The sequence below is a fragment of the Vulpes lagopus genome, chromosome 21, assembly GCF_018345385.1.
Source record: "Vulpes lagopus strain Blue_001 chromosome 21, ASM1834538v1, whole genome shotgun sequence".
Classification (NCBI taxonomy): Eukaryota; Metazoa; Chordata; class Mammalia; order Carnivora; family Canidae; genus Vulpes; species Vulpes lagopus.
This window is the reverse complement of record NC_054844.1, coordinates 36,200,631-36,218,763: the sequence shown is the minus strand read 5'-3', so window position 1 is coordinate 36,218,763 and position 18,133 is coordinate 36,200,631. Positions and strand designations below refer to the sequence as shown.

At 36.7% G+C, this 18,133-nt stretch overlaps 1 protein-coding gene across 4 annotated transcripts in view; it reads left to right on the top strand.

Annotated features, from left to right (window-relative positions):
* NELL2 (neural EGFL like 2) overlaps positions 1-18,133 on the top strand; it is a 378,038-nt gene that overhangs the window by 202,797 nt on the left and 157,108 nt on the right. For all 4 annotated transcript variants that reach the window (XM_041736868.1, XM_041736866.1, XM_041736865.1 and 1 more), the window contains one exon: positions 1,094-1,222. In XM_041736868.1, the coding sequence (XP_041592802.1) occupies positions 1,094-1,222 (129 nt within the window). The remainder of the gene's footprint in view (positions 1-1,093; positions 1,223-18,133) is intronic.

Here is an 18,133-nt window from a genome sequence, read left to right as displayed (position 1 = left end):
CAGCCATTGTGCTGTACCAGAGAACACCCGCTAGCCATGATATAGTTTAGGCCATCCTTCCACTGAATCATAGCATTCTATGGTAATTTGCTTACAAGCAAGATGGGCCAATTTAGAACTTCCATCTTCATGATTTGGCTCAAGTAAAAGTCTTTCCTTGGCCATAGGCAGATGAGTTTATTCTGAGCTACATGAAACACATTTCTCTAATCCTCTTTTCTTTTATACATGGACTGAAATTGTAATTCATTAGACAGTGTAAAACTAGATAGAAAACTTATGCATTGGGCATTTTGAAAATTGTTTGAATGATATATAATCATGTAATTTCCATTCAATATGGATCCCAGTGTTTAAGCATTTCGTTTCAGCATCTTAGATTATCTTTGAACAAGGGATTCACACAGGCAGAAGAGATCCTGAGGAATCACACATGACTGGTGCCACTGTTTATAAAATGTTCCATTATTCCATCCTCTCATAAAGATTCTGGAATCTGTGAGATCTTTGTAATTCATACATTTTTTTCCTTTTCAGTGGACATCCTCTGCCATGCAGATCTCCAGAGACAATTAGGTTAAAGTGATCTAATTTTCCTTTTTTTTTTTTAGCACATTTATAATTTTTAAAAAAGATTTCAGTCTGTTTCATTTCTTAAATATGCAATATCCATGTTTCATCTGGCCTGGCATATACTATCCATACTTTTTGATAATGTGCAACCACTGGTTCTCAGATTACTTTCTCACTGGGTTATCTTTTATATTGTAAATCTTCATTTCGGACTGCAAGAATCTTTTTTTGTCTCAGATATTTGAAGGACTGTAATTCAAATATCAGGGACTAGGAAACATAAAGTCAGAAGCAAAGAAGACATAGAATTAACTTGAAGTAGGAAACAACTGAGTTAAACGTCAAGAAACACCTTTTAGTACACACAAGCCTGTGGTTCTCCAACATTGGATGAAGATATAAATTTAAAAACTAATTTAGGGGGAAAATAGCTACTAAATCAAAGAGAGTATTTAGTCAGCAAAATTTATTTGCTTTGTCATAGTTTCACTTACCTTAATAAGTTTCCTTTTTCTTGTAGGTTATGACTTTTGTTCTGAAAGGCATAACTGCATGGAAAATTCTGTCTGCAGAAATCTGAATGACAGGGCCGTTTGTAGCTGTCGAGATGGTTTTAGGGCTCTTCGAGAGGACAATGCCTACTGTGAAGGTAATCCTTGTAATGATGTGTAGCTCAGCTGTATAAATTTCCTAGGATTACTGCATGCAAAATTTATTAATTTCCCAGGTTGTCAAGTTGATGGGCCCATTAAAAGCAGTGAATTTAATTTGAAGCATATTAATCAGCTAAAAATAATTATCTTTCAAATTAAAGTTTTTTAGCTATCTGCTATATGTCAGACTAATAAGTTAATATGACTGGTTTCTTGAATTAAAATAATACTTCCACTGTGAAATTGCCTTCTTTTTTTCATAATTAGATATTCAGATAGTTCACATATTGACGTGATTACTGTGGCTTGCAGTTAGAATTGTAGTCAGGTTTTTCCAGACAATGTTGTCTAACAAAGGCGATCAATTAACAGAAAGATAAAGTACCCACTGCTATTTTTGTTTGCTGCTGTAAATAATCTCAGTGGTTGTATTCATTCTCTGTGGTATTTAGCAAATAGCTCCAGTGGAGTAAATGACTTCTAGTTATTTTTTAGAATGTCAACTAATATCCAAGTAGTTCATTCTCTCATGGAAACAGTACAGATTCTGTGAGGAAGCCCTTGACATTCACAAATACTGTTCATGAAGACCCTGGAAGTCCATGAGATATAGTAATTTATAATTTCCCAGAGGCACAGATTTGGATGATTCTCATTAATTGTGTGACTAGCTAGTGGGTCTTGCAAGTAAGAACACTGACACAGTGATGTTTGGACATTTGGAGGATTCTAGACTTACCTTTTCCAAATATCAAGAATGTGCCAATTGGTCTTTGGAGACAGAAAACCTCCAAGGTATAAACTTGTCAGCCTCTGTTTAGCTACACGATGATTTATTGGCTCTTGGGAAACCAATTTCTATTGTTTCTCTTAATTTTCAGGAGATTTTATGTACCTTAAAAGTCAAGTATTTATTTTTCAAAATTGACCTTTTTTTCCCAAATCATTTATTTAAATGCTTCTGATTCAGTCCTAAAGAGACCATTATATTTTTGCTGAAGGAAGGATATGTCTCTCCTTCTCCATTTATAATGCAAATTTATTTAAAATTCCTCATTTTGAAAGGTCTTATGTAACAAATGGATTTAAACTTAGTAATGTATTTTTCATTATAGTATTTGAGATCTCTAACATGTAATAAGCTCCACTGATACTGTCAAAGTGTGTACTATGAAACCATATGCTATAAATTCATGTGATGCCTCTTTTGAATCTTTATGATCATTATTTTTATTTGGAGCTGCTGCTTTTGTTGTTGTTAGTATGTTCACTTACGTAATAAATATTTAGTGAGCATCTCTTGTGTACCAAGCACTTTTCTGGGTACTGGATAGTGAATGGTGAATAAGTTTCTGTGCTCAGAGAATAAGTAGGTAACCATAGAAATAGAGAAAGCAATTTCAGGTAGTAATAAATCATAGGAAGAAAATGAAACGGGATGATGTGATAGAGATCGGTTGGGGATTAATTTAGATGAGATGGTCAGAGAATCTCATCTATGGGGTTTGAGCCAGGAGAGTTGACAGTTGACTTGAGACTTGATCAGGAAACACCACAGAAAGATCTAGAACAGAGTATTCCAAACAGAAGCAATAGCAAGTGGAAAGACACTAAGTAGGAACTATCTTGGATGTTCTAGAAACTGAAAAAAAGGATAGTGTGATGCAGCAGATGAATCAGTGAATATGCAATTAAAAAAATTAAGTAGGGGCCACGTAATGTAGAGCGGCTCATAAAGATTTTAGATTTATCTCACATAGGGAGTGACAACACTTGTATTGAAAAGGATAGCTATGGGTGCAGTGCCTTAGGTTAACTAAATTGTAGATTATGGGGTTAAATATGGTGGGGAGAACAGAAGCATACATAGGAAGACCAGTTAAATGGCTATTGCAATAGTCTAGGTAAAGTGTTGGTGATCTGGATCAAGAAAATAATAAGGGCACTGAAGAGGAGGGAACATATTCTAGGTATTTTTTGAAAATAGAGCCAACAACTTGCAGATAATTTATTGTGGAGGAGAATTGAGAAGGGATCAAGGGGGAGAGGCTCAAGTTTTGGAGTTTGAACAATGCATGGATGATGTTGTTATATATTGAGACAGGAAAGAATTCAAGAGAAGAAACCAGAGATTTATATTAAACTTTTCAATGCAACTTACTGAAAATAGTTTGGTATTACTGTTTTCACCTATAAACGTGTAGTGCAGGTTGGCAGCTCCTTCCCATTCTGAATGGATCAAACTGAGAAATGGTTTGTAAATGTCTTCATGTTATTTATCTGTCATTTAAGGATAAAAATCTTCAAAAGTTAAGAAAATGGTGGAAAAACTTGTTGGTTTATTATAGAGATCTTGAATTTTACGTAATGAGGACTTCTAATATCATATCTTTCGTTATTCATGTTAAGAGGTTTTTTCCCCCCAGTATTCTGATTGAATTTGGTTTTCCTTTTCATTCTGTTATTATTGTTGTTAACTCTTAGGATGTTTGACTTCCTGGAAGCAACACTTTAAAACAATTGTGCAATTGTACGTGTTGTCTGTCAGCCAGTCTTACAGAGTTCTGGTCCTCTAAGAAATTAGACCTGTGATCATATACAGGAATAAGCAAGTGGTAATTTGTAAGTAATGCAAATTCTGTTTACTGAATCTGTGGGGTTGTTTTAATATGACTGTAATTGAGACTATTGATCTTTACGACACTTTACTTGATCAGAGTTAAAATAGCACTTGTAAATGTTGGAGTTCATTTGTTCATTTGGCAAACATCTAGTGAATGGCTACTTTGAGGCTACACGAGAGGTAAAGCAGTAAATAAGATATACACGACTGATCTTGTCTCAGACAAGAAAGATAATAATCAGATCATTACACCAAAGAGCATTAATTGCACATGGGGCAAATGCCCTAAAGAGAAATAGGTTAACACGGGCTGATCTGGATGGATGGGTGGTAGTGCTTGAACAAAATAGGTGAGTTTGGGTGGGGGGGTGGAAATCTGAAGATTAAGTAAACATCAGCTAGGCATAAGGTAAGGATGGGAAAGAAGGGAATTTGCTAGTGGAGGGCTCAGCATGCCTCCAGGCCCCCGGGGGGGGGGGGGAGAGAAGCACTTTGTAAGAACTGAAGGCAGAGGGCAAAGGGAGAGGTGCCTGAAGGATGGATGAAGGCACAGTAAGGACTAGGTAAGAGTTACATGCTAAGAACAAGGGGGTAGGCAATGGGGGTTTAAGCAGAGGAGTGCCATGATCACGTTTGTGTTTGAAATAAATCACTTCAGCTTCAGGCTGAGTGGAGGTAAGACTGATTGTGAGAAACGAGCGGATGGGAGATAGTAGTAGCTTGCACAAAGAATGGAGATGGAGATATGCATGCATTTAAGGGTATTTGTGGGGTAAAACCAGTCCCGCTGATTAATTGGTGATAGGAGATGATGAAGAGAGATGTTTCAAGGTTGATACTCAGGTTTCTGGCCTGAGCAATCGGCAGATGTCACACTGCTTATGTAGGAAACAGGTCAGTTGGGGAAATCATCACGTTGGGTTGTGGTACCTATGGAACATCACAATTGAGTAGCCCATTGAGTATACTTGGATGTGGAGTTCAGAGAAGTTTAATTTGTACATAAAATTGGGGATTCTTTGGCATATAAATGGTAGTTGAAGGACTGGAAGAAATTACCTAGAGAGTTTTGAAAGCTCTGGGGTTTGAGCGTTTTATAGAAGAGATGATGTGATGGAGACAGCAAAGTTGTGGCTGAAATGTGGGAGGAATGTGTCACAGAAACCAAGAGAGAGAATTTCAAGAAGAAAGTTGAGTGCTTCTTAGCAGGAAAGATGAAGGCTGAAAGATGTCCTTTGCATGGAACTTTATGGATGGCACTGAGGACATCAGCAATGGCAATTTGGGTGCACGGATGATGACAAAAGTCAGTTGGGAGCATATTGAATATTGTTGCATCATGGGAAAAAATGGATCTGATGAAGGGACAAACTCCCTCCAGATGTATGCCTATGCAGGGAAGGAGGAAGAGAGCAGTAAGCAGCTGAAGAAGTGGGGCTGATGAAGGATTTTTCTTTCCCACCTTCTTTTTTCCTTATAAGTTCTCTCTCTCCCCTTCCCCTGTATCTTAGCCATAGAGATGATACTTCTGGTTCATGAATGAGTTTTGTGATTCCTTATGTACTTATAAATGTGGTTTAACATTGGGATTTTATGGGACACCTGGGTGGCTCAGCAGTTGAGAGTCTGCCTTCGGCTTAGGGTGTGATCCCGGGGTCCAAGGTCCTGGATTGAGTCCCACATTGGGCTCCTCGCAGGGAGCCTGCTTATCCCTCTGCCTATGTCTCTGCTTCTCTCTTTGTCTGTGTTTCTCATGAAAAAATAAATAAAATCTTTTTAAAAAATTAGGATTTTATGATCAGTTGTCTTGTTCACCTTTTAAATATAAAGGATCTGAAGTATTTGGAAGTATATTGGCCTACTTTGCATTTCTTGTGAACTGTATGTTTATCGTATTTATTTTAAAAATTATATATTCATCTCCATCCATTCAATGTCCCTCATTCCTTATAGATTCTTAGTGACATTTTAGTACTTGTCCTTCATTTGGTCTCTTGTCAGTACATATAGTCTATAAAAAGTTGCCAAAAATTAGGTTGGCCATGATGTTGTTCAGAATGTTTGTTATATGCCTTCAGTCTAAAATGAAAATTGTAGGAGCTTTTGATGTTTTACTATACCTTCCTTCTTGACATTTCATTATTCATTATTATGTAAGGACCACCCTGACCATTCCATTTCAGAGAGTGTCTTCAGAAGTTATTCGTTTGGTAACTTTTTCTCTTCAGTACATAATTGTTGCCAGGGATCACACCGTGTCAACCCAATAGTGCATTATGTTGAAGAAGCTTTTTCCTGAGTCCCAAACCCCTTAAAATAGTTGGCGTTTTAGCTGACCAAGCCTTTGGCATCACACCAAGGACAGGAAAAATAATTCTGCATAAGTGAGTCATTCATATAGTTGCATATCACATATAATTACTGACGTTAGCAATTGATATTAATGAACTCTGAAATCAGTTTGTAAGACATTTTTTCAAATTAATGAAAATATAGGAAATTGTTTTGGTATAATCTGAACTCCCGAAAAGAATAATCTTTTATTGATAGACCACCTTCTCTTGGATTCATTTACTCTCTTTCATTCTGACTGCTGCTGCCAGACAGTTTTTACTTCAAGTCAACTTCCACTTAGTTATTCTGTCTCTAGTGTCTCATCCCCTCCTACCTACCAGGACCTGTTCTCCAGATTAATGTTTACAAAACACCATTTCTTCTGTTTGTGAGCCCACAGTGCCTTCCTGTTGCTCAACACATCAAGTTCCTTTGCTAAAGTTCCAAGGCTCTCTGTTGCCTGGCCCTACATAGTTATCCATTTATCCTTAGCAGGTCACCTTTGGCTCTCTTAATCACTTCCTTTCCCCAGGACAGTCCGTCTGTGTTATGAATTAAACTGTGTCTCTCAAAATTCATATGCTGAAGTTCTAATCCACAGTGCCTCAGAAAGTGGACTTATTTGGAAATGGAAGTGTTTTCGGTATAATTAGTCAAGATGACATCTTACTGGGAGAGGGTGGGACCATGCTCCAATACCCCAGTTGTCCTTATATAATGGAGAAATGTAGACACAGGTGCAAGGAGAGAATGCCATGGGAGCATGAAGGCAAATGCACTTACAAGCTGGGGAACATCAGAGATTTCTAGCAAAACATAAGCAACTAAGCAAGGGGCCTGGAACAGATTGTCCTTCACAGCCCTCAGAAGGAACCAACCCTCCAACACCTTGATTTTAGACTATTAGACTACACAATTGTGAGATAATAAATCTCTGTTGCTTAAGTAACCCGTTTGTGGCTCTTATTATGGTAACTGTTCTATCATCTGGCCGAATGATCTTTTGCTTTTTGGTCTGGCTATCCATGATTTAATTATATTCTAGACGGATTACTTTTCCTCCGAAAGACTTTCTTAATGAAGTAAGCACACAGACTTAATTTCTCAAATCTGTTTTTAAATTTTATCTGAAGAATTAGTACCTTGTTCTACACTGCTTTAAATCCAATTATCCAGTTGCAGTATCCTTTCTTATATACTATGCAATTTATTAAAGGACTCATATATGTATGTTTCTTTATATTTCTCTCACCTGTAAGCATCTTGTGGTCATAGACTGTTTACTTTCCTTGAATTCTTCTAAACTTCTAAAATAGAGATAGTGTAGAGTTTAAGAAATAATTGTTTATTGGGATGCCTGGGTGGCTCAGTGGTTGGTTGAGTGTCTGCCTTAGGCTTGGGGCATGATTCTGGGGTCCAGATCAAATCCTACATTGGGCTCCCCCCAGGGAGCCTGCTTCTCCTTCTGCCTATATCTCTGCCCCTCTTTCTCTCTCTGTCTCCCATAGATAAATAAATAAAATCTTTAAAAAAAGAAATATTTGTTTATTGATGGTCTGAAATGCTTAGATATGCTGAACAGATGGGCACCTTCAGGCTACCTCTTCACTAAAGAATTATTGAGGACAAACATTGAACTTACCCAATTGTGCTTATATTGCATAAGAAAGGCTAATTGTCGTGTTGATTTTCATAGGTAAAATGGGACTCGGTTGTTTTAAATTGATATGTTTTGACTTTAAAAATTATTTTGAGTAGTAAAAGAGAAGGAATTCATTCATTTATGATACTTGGTATTTATTATACTAAATGGCATGCATATTAAAAGGATCACAAATCCCAGAAATTTCCCCTTCTCTCTCTTGCTTTTACTGTGTGCTCTAAGTTTTTTACTTAAGATTTTAATTCTATCTACAATCTGCAAACCACCTCACTTGAACATTAAATGTCTAGCATGGAGAAGGTGTTTAATTTAAGTGCCATTTGAATGTAGAGACTGGAATCTTAATATAACATTTGTTTAGTACCTGCTATGTGCCAGGTATGGCACACCTGTAAACATAAATTATAAATTATATTTAGATCTCTATCTTCATTCTTTGTTTCTTTGTTTCTTTTTTTTAACCTGTTACCAAAAGAAACACTATCTCCTCTCATCTCCTTCCTTCTTTTTATTTATTTTTTAATTTAATTTAATTTTTTTTTTTACTTCCTTCTTTTTAATGCAATCTTTTGGCTAATGAAACCTCTTCTCCCTTTTCTCTTATTCTGCATTTTGGGAAATATCAGCATAACTCTTAATGAAAACAAGTCATTTGCCTGTTTTTTTTTCCGTATTATATTCTTTCCTGCTATTGTTTGTCAATGGGACTATAATAAAAAACAACACCTACTACTAATAACCATATGATTCTTAAGAGACATTTAATATGCTCTCTAGATACATCTGATTTCTTCCAGCAGTCCTATGATCCAGGCATTTTTATAATATCCTGTTTTGTAGTTGAGAAGACTAAAAAGCTTGGAAATCAAATGTTTTGCCGAAAATCATTTACCCACACAGCGAACAGTAAACCCAGGGTTCAAATTCACATCACCTATCTATAAATTCAGTGTTTTTAAACTTCTACTACTTTTAATTTACTTATTAGATACCTAATCTAATTCTTATTTTTATAAATAAGAATAGTATATGGATTTTTCCTTACGCATTTTTTAAAGCAGCTAACTGACCTTAAAAATGTAATATTTCTGCAAAGGAAAAATAATCTGTACTCCATCTAGAAAGCAGCTCATTGTTATTAGAGAATCTGTAAGGAACTGAAACCATCGTAAATAACCCACATAGGAAGACAATGGGAAAACAAACTCTCTCTTTCCCTCCTGTTCTTCCTCTCTCTCCCTCTGTCCTTCCTTCCTTCTTTTTTTCTCTTTCTCAGCTCATTATCACTTCACAAACAATTCATTTACTCTGAATTTCTGACATAGCCAGCATCTGCATTTCATTAACTATGGAATATACAGGCAATCTGAGAGGACTTCTTTAAGTATAAGATGAATGATAGCCCCACAGAGTTGCTCCGAGAGATATGAAGGGAAAGATGCAGAGGGAGCTCAATTCTCTGATTATAAACCCAGCACACAATTCCCCACTGGAGTTAATGGGAGGCCTGTTAACAGAGTGGGGATAAATAACCAGAGGACTGAGCCCTATGGGATTAATTAAGGAATTCTAATAGACACTGTAGCTTTCAAAATTATGGCTAATGATGCACTCTGTGTGGTGTGTTATGGTAGAGTTTCTTAAAAAAAAAAAAAAAAGCCCAAGGTTACTGGATTAATCAGTGTTCTCCAGAAAAACAACCAATAGGACATATATTGGCAGAGAGAAATTGGTTGATTGATTGATTGATTGATTTAGACATTGATTGGAGACAATTGATGGAGACATTGATGATAAAGAATATTGGCTCATGGAGGCTGAGAAGATCCCAAGATCCACAGTCAGCAAGCTGTATATCCAGAGAGCCCATGACATAATTTCAGTCCAAGTCCAAAGAACCAAGAACCAGGAGAACAAATCGTGTAAATTACAGTTCAAGGGCAGGAGAAAGCCAATATCCCAGCTCACAGTCAGGCAGGCAAAATTTCCCTCTTACTCAATTTTTTGTTCTACTCAGGTCTTCCATTGATTGGATGAGGCCCACACACCTTAGGGAGGCAATCTGATTTCCTCAGTCTACCAATTCAAATATTAATCTCATCCAGAGGCACTCTCACTGGCACACCCAAAATAATGGTTCACTAAACATCTGGTCATCCAATGGTTTATGTAGGTTAACGAATAAAATTAAGCATCACAGTTACAAATTAACAAAAATAAAAATGAGAGGAACAAAAACATTTCCGATGTTTTCCAATATGAAGTAGACTTTTAAAGGCATCATCTATTCATCCAACCAAGTGAAAAAGTTGCCACACAAAATAACTTTCAGAATTAATACCAATAACCAGCAAAGATACTGAATCAGTAATCCCAAAACTCCCAACAAATGAAAGCCCAGGGCCATATGGCCTTACAGGTGAATTCTACAAACACTTAAAGAGTTAATACCTATTCTCAAACTATTACAAAAAAATAGAAAAGGAAGGAAGACTTCTAAATTCATTCTATGAGGCCAGCATCACCCTAATACCAAAAACAGATAAAGACTGCAATGAGAAAGAGAGTAACGAGTCAATATCCCTGATGAATATAGAGGCAGAAATTCTCAGTAAAATACTAGCACACGGAATCCAACAATACATTTAAAAAATCATTCACCACAATCAACTGGGATTTATTCCTAGGTTGCAACTGTGGTTTAATATTTGCAAATCACTTAATGTGGTACACCTCATTAAGAAAGGATAAGAAACTTATGATCCTTTCAACAGATGCAGAAAAAGCATTTGACAAAATACAACATCCATTCACGATAAAAACCTTCAACAAAGTCAGTTTAGAGGGAACATACCTCAACATTATGAAGTCCATCTATGGAAACAGTGTTTTTAGACATTAGGAACGTCTGAATGTTATATAGACAAATATATATATTTGTCTAATATATATTTGTCTAATAAATAGACAATGTTTAACATTTTTACTGTTAACATGTTAACAGTTTAACATGTTAACTATGCTGAAGAGATAATTTTATGTGTGTATTTTGTTTTTCATAAAAATTATTCCTTCTCTGGTTGAGAAGTTTAGTGGAAAACTTTTGAAAATCATTATCAAGTGACCCAGCTAAATTTGAACTTCTATTAGCAGTTCTTCTGGGCTCATTCATCATTTACTCTCTGTGATCCTTAACTACAGCTTTTGCTGACTCAAAACCAATTTCTATGCATTTGTAAACTTGAACATCATTCAGATATTTAAATTGGAGGAAAAGGGCAGTTTTTCTTTGAAGCCAGGGTCTCCTCGGACATGAAGGGAGGTCTTGAAATTTTTAAGATCAAACCTAATCAAGAGCACACTTCCCTGAACTTCTTAGCCATAGATTATCATGCAAAGGAAGTTGAAGTGCTACCGATATACTATCCTTTTGAAACAAAACACTATAGCTACATGACTTTCATGGTCAGCTGATTTTTTTTTCTTCCAAAGAATGCACTTTTCTAGAAAATATTCACCCTTGAGACTGTTGGAGTTCATGATCACCTCTGGATGCCATGTAAAGAAGAAATTATGAATTGGTCATCAATTAATGATACATCTATGTATTAAATAGGGCTAAGAACAAGTGCTTTTGAAAGAGGACTTCAGCTGCCTCCATTTTGACCTCATAGTTTCTAGTTAGGTTCTTGCCAGGTTGTCTCTTGGTTCAGGTGAAGACCCAGAGGGCAAAGCATCCTCTGAGGAGAACCAAAACTACCCTCAAGCAATAAGGACTGCCCTGAGCCATCAAAATCCCTGCCTGTGATTGGCCCCAAGACAATAATCTATTTGACCTGCGCTGCCCACCTGCACATACCTACCCACTTTTGCCCCTCCTTTGCCTTTTATAAACGTGGAAGTATTTTCAGTACTTCAGAGACCTTCTAAGAGAATTAGTTCACTGTCTTCCCAGTTTTTGCCTCACTGAAATAAATTCCTTTCTGGTTTCACTATAGCTCTTATCTCTGCCTTTGGATTTTTGTCAGGGCGAGTGCCAAATCTGATCTATTTGGGACCCCCAGAGCCAGGTACACTTTCACTCCTATACTCCAGCTATACTTTCTTCTCTCTGAGATGAAGCTATAGGCTCCTTTTGGGAATTTTTATTTATGATTGGTTTCTATCACTAGCCTTCATTTAGAGACTCTTTGTTCATTGCCCATTTATTCACAGTATTTGTCAAGCATGTACTATGTGCCAAGCCCTAAATAGGTGCTGGGCATATAGCTGTGAGCAAAAGTGATGAAGTTCCTGCTCTCATGGAGCTGATTTTCTAGTAGAGGTAGCATTTAAAGTCTATGCCCATTGTCCAGAGGCAGATGGAAACTAGAATTGTGAATGGTGGCCTTGTGTTTTGCTAATATAAAGAGTCCTGTCTTTATTCTCTTTCGCAGTTGTTTTATTCAGACCTTAGGATTCAATGTGATGGTCCAAGGACCAATATAGGCCATCACTTGGGAGCGCATTAGAAATACAGAATGTCATACTTTATCTCAGACCTACTGAATCAGAATCTGCACGTTTACAAGATCTCTGGATGACTCCTATGCATATGAAAATTTAAAGAATACTGGTTTAAGGCCTACAATTTATTTAATCGATTATCTTAATTATTTAGTAACTACCCAGTGTTCAACTAGCCATATGTTCAACTGGAAAGGAATTTTAGTGTTCATAGTCTTAGTTTATTTTCATTGGTACATAATTTGGTTTCCTCAAAAATCACCTGAGGAAGTTGTTAAAAATGTAGGCTCCTGGATGCAACCTTAATTCTGCTTAATTGGGTCAAGGTTCAGTCTCAATAATCTGCATTTTTATAAGCTTAGCAAGTGATTCTTATGCATATTAAAGCCTGAAAAGGATTATTCTAGATTAATTCTATATTGATATTCTTCTAAGGATGAGTTTTTCAAGAATTGAATCTTTAGTTAATATGCTCCTGCCTAGAAAGATGAACTATTGCACCTGTGTCGTCATATATTTCTGTGTCATGTGGTGGGAGTTTGAACCAGGGTTTTCAATCTCAGCACTATTGACTTTTTTGACTGGATAATTCTTTGTTATGGGAGATTGTCCTGGGCATTGTAGGATATTTAGTAGCATCCCTGGGCTCTACCCACTAGATGCCAATAGCACACTCGTGTTTGTATCCATACTCCCAGTTGTGATAACCAAAAGTGTATTCAGATGTTGTCAAATTTCCCCTGGAGGACAAAATCATTCCCAGTTGAGAACCATTGGCTTAAATTAAGTAAATACTAGGCAGATAGCTGCATGTGAGCATGATACCTAACCCCGGTTTCTGTAGTATTATTTGGTCTTCTTGAGGGCTTTTGGTTTTGTGTCAAGAGTGAAGAGGAATTTATATACAAGCATATAAGGGCTGCCTGGCACTTCAGGCTTGTTTTAACAGTGAATGTGGGGAAGACATAATGTGATGATGGGGAAGAGGATAAACACATACTTAGGACTAAACAAGATTACTACAGGGGCTAGATCCCAAAGAACAAAACAAAATTAGATATAAGAATTATTTTTTTTTTTCGTTTTCAAGTAGCTCCAAGATGTTGTGAAGACCGGGGAAGATGATGCTGTGTGTTGTCTCAAGAGTTATGTAGCTTTGAGGATGGGAGCTCTTTTAAAGGGACAAAAGTAGGGACACACAGGGATATGCACTAGCTTTGGCAGAGACTCCGAGAACATGGAAAAGGCACAAAAGATGCCCAGGGTGGGTTTGTAGACACTGATAGTAAATATATGTAGATTTATTCCTGAACCCATAGAAACACTCAGGGTATACTGTTGATGGAAACTCTCAGATTCATCAACAGCCATGGAAATTCATATCCATGCCTGTAACATTATGGAATTTCTGGTATGATTTTGAGTTTTGTTTGGCCCCCTATTGTCACCAGATTGCTTACCTTTGCATTTCCTTGTAGTATGCAAGAAACATTTGCTGGCTGCCAATGTTAAAAAGTATTTATAACTTTATCAGGCCTTTACTACTCAATTGTGTCAATGCTGAAAATAAATCTGAACAAATACTTATTTTGTATACCCATATTTTGCAGAAGAGTTCATCTTGTGCCTAGATGGATACTCTGCAGATTTATATGTGCAGCTGCTTGTAATTATGTCTGAAAAATATATGTCAGAAGAAATTTTGAGATTTAGCAGACAAATGAATGTAAAATGTTTGTATAGATCAAATAAAATCTTTCCAATTTTGACAGGTGGGGGCAGTTCTGATGTTATGGAAAGAACGTAGCTCAGGGAGAATTGGGCTTAATTCTTACCTCTGCAATTTATTAACTGTGAGAACTTGTGCAAGTCACTTACTATCTCTGGGCCTCAGGTTCTTCATCTATTAAATGGGCACATTTGTGTTACGAGGTTGGGAGAGCAGAGGTCAAATAAGTTTAAATAAGATTGAGTATGTGAAAAATACCTTCCAGAAAAATAAGTCCTTGGTAAAAGTTTGTGATTAAATATGTATTTATTACTACCAGTGTGTCAGTCAATTCATGCAACAAGAATTTAGTTTTGGAACGAAGATGTTCATTATAAGCTTATTGAAGACTTGAGGCAAAAATACTCTGAGAATACATATGATGATATTATCTTATAGTTTAAGCCAATTATAATGAGATCTTTAACTACTTCAGTAGCTAAGTTACCATGGATTATTTCCAGAACCAAATCACTTTATGCCAAATTCCTTTCTGGTCTGAATAAAATTTTAACCAGTTCTTAGATATAGAGTGTGTGTAATTTATCCTCATTATGCAAATTATATGATAAAACTTTAAATATAACAATGGGGATTCCTGTTATTTTTCTGTAGGTGAGTAGTACGATAAAATACCTGGTAGTTATTTGCATGTACCTGTTTATTAGTATTCAGAAGAAAATGTCTACTTAGACTTAAGCAATTCATTTTAGGTCATTTACAGGTATCTTATGTGAAGCAGTGGCTTCTTATTTTCTCATTAAATGAAAATATTATTTTGAAAAAGAATATTTTCCCCTGGAAAAGAATCCATTTGAAGTGATCTGTGGGTGTCACATGATTAACAATTTTTAAAAATTTTATTGATGGGATTTTTGTGACTCTATTAAATTTAAGGTCAGGAATAACTTAAAGATTCTAAGTACCAGCTTTATCTACCCTTCCAAGAAATCCGAAACATGCGTTCTAGTTATATTTGTTAAAAGTGTTGAAGTCAATTAACAAACTCTTGCTTGAAATGAAACTGCTATTATCATTCCCTTTGCAATTGCCTTCCTTTCTTCATGTTTTTGCTTCCAAGAAGAACTAACTCCAGTATAAAATAAGATAATCGCATTGCATCAAGGACATCTGAAAAAAAGACTCAGAGATAGGAAATGGAAGTTTCAGCATGGTTAATGGCAGGGAACACTATAGCTAGAAATGTGTCAGGATTGTACAAATAAAACAAATCTAACTTTTGATTCAGTGGCTCTGAGATTCTGCTTGGGATAGGTTGTGAATTTGTGATGCTGTGAAGAAAAATGAAATGACCTCAAAGCAACAGACATGAGAGTAAATATTAGTTTCATTATCAATATCATGAATAGACATAGGAATAAGTTTTTAGGAGATAACATTAGCTATGAATTCCAGGAAGCAGTTAGGCATAATTTAAATGAACGTGACAGAGAAATACGAGACTTGCGATACGTTATGGAGAAGCAATTGACTTGTGTGGGCAAATGACTGTTCCAGAGTAAGAAGAGCCTCATGGGTTTGGACATTATGGTTCAAAATTACATCCCTTACTCCTTGGTATGATATAAAAATAGATCCCTGGGATTTTAAAAATACATAACAGTATTTTCACTTTTCCTTTTTATTCCATCTTAACTTTCCTCCAAGTAATTTATCTTTGATACAAAGAATATGTTCCCAAACAGATTTTTAGAAGTTGTTCATATCCTTAAATAAGATTGTGATAGTGAAGAAATGGGAATGAAATCACAGAACATATATGTTTGTTGGTACTGAGTTGCTGTGAGGTCGTACTTCCTAATCAACATTAAACACTAATTAAGATTGTCAAATTTAACAATGCAGTTTAGTCAGTGATTTATGTATAAACAAGCAATTGGAGATTGGAGTGGTTCCATATCTTTCATGAAAGCACTGATGCAATGTTTAGATTAATAACTCCGAATAGACATCAATTTGGATATTATAATGACTGAAAGCCTTGTTTTTGGCAAAATAAACATATATTTGTTAAATTAGTTTTTAATATTTAAAAATAGTAATCTGCCTTTTTGGAGAGAATGCTGTTCGACTTGATGAATTTTCAAATCCAACATGACAAGGCAATCTTTCAAATGAGCCTGTCTGTTCTTTAATTTCAAGCAAGTTGGATTCAGCCAAAATAGCTACTAACTAGCTATGAATAAATCCAGACAAAAAGTGCAGACGTAGAGACAGATGGAATCCCCATGGCCAAAGAGGTTAGGGACACAGTGAGGAGGAATTGGGTCTTCATCTCGGCCTTGAAGAGTGAATCCAATTTAGATTGGCAGAGGAGTAAGGAAAGAGAAAGAGCAAGACATATTTTGGCTTTTTTCTGCAACAGGAAGTTTATAGCCAGGAGTGTTAGATCAAACTGCTGAGATGGGGACCGGATTGTAGAGAAACAATGGGTTACGTGGAGTGATCCTATTCAAGATCGTAAACTACTAAGTTATCGCAAACATTCCAGAAACTTCCCAACTTCATATAGGTTCCTTGACCATGAAAAGAGGTTAACTCCATAAGTGCCCCCTAAGTCACAGGGTTGTGAAAATTAACATATAATATGTATGAATATGCACCACAAGAGCCAAAGTGTTATAAAAATGTCAAGTGGCCGAACTGTGTGGGCATGGCTACCAACCCTGTTAGGTGCTCTACTCTGCCTCAGTAATTTGATTATGCATCCCAGCTAAGTTTCCTCTCATTTCTACCATGATTATTGTAAACCTCCACCATTCCATGCAAATTTTTTTTTTAATTTTACCCATTCTCTTTTCTCACCAGGTAACTTCTTTGCCAACAAAACAGAATACAGAATCCCCGCCCCCCCATTATATAAAGACACATGCCTCATGCCCACCTTGTCTTTCTTCTTTCTCCTCAGTCTCAGTGGAATAGATAACCCTTTCTTTTAGGACTGATGGGTCCATCTGAGGACTGAATCTCATCTCTTCCTGGCTTCAATGGAAACGTATCCCATCCATTGTCCCCTCAAACTGTTTTCAACCTGTTTCTGTTCACTCCTTCCCATCGGCATTTAAATATGCCCACGTGTATCTCCCTTAACCACACATCCCTTCTAGCTTTTGTTTTATGGACCTTCTTCCCCTTTATATATCCACATTTCTGAAAGGTATGATTGATTTTCACTGTCTCCATTTCTTCATGTTAGAGGCTCTCCTTCACCTAGATATTTCCCCTTCAGTCTAGATATTTCATCCCATCTCCCCTCCAAACTACTTTCACGAAGGTCACCGATAACTTCTATACTGTTAAATTAGACATCTTTCAGCCCACATTTTGCTTGATCTCTAGGCAGCAATTAATTCTATTGATTGCTCCCTCTTTCAAATACTTCTTTACCTTGTCTTCATGATACTACATTGTATTGAGCAGGGATCAGAGTTGCAAACAAGAGAACCCACTCTGGCAGTTGAAGCAGAACAGGAATATATTGAAAGATGTTAGGTGGCTCACAATATATGTGAGAGGACAGGTTCCGATGATGTTCAGCCAAAACCATGTATGTCACACCTGGGTACAGATCCCACTACCTCTGCCTCTGCCTGTTGGTGTCAACACCGCAACTCACACAAATATTGCATACTGTTCACTGATGACATCTGGGTCTGGAGTCCAGAATTGGTGCCGCTGCTACCATCCTAAGTGCTGAATGCCCTCTCCACCCTGCTTGCTAGATTTCACAACCTTGCTTCCTCATGAGTTCTCTTATGAATTGAAGTTTTGCATTAGTGCCCATGATGGGCAGTCCTAGGTTACAAGCCTACATACTAGCTGCCAAGTATGCTGAAGTCTAAGGTGTGACCTCCATCTCGGGGAGCTGAGGATTTCCTCAAATGTAGAACGTATGTTAAACGGTGATTACTGACCACTATTTCAACATTCATCTACCTTCAAACCTCTCCTAGCTTTGCTGCTACCTCTCTGAGCAATCTTTTCAGTCTCCT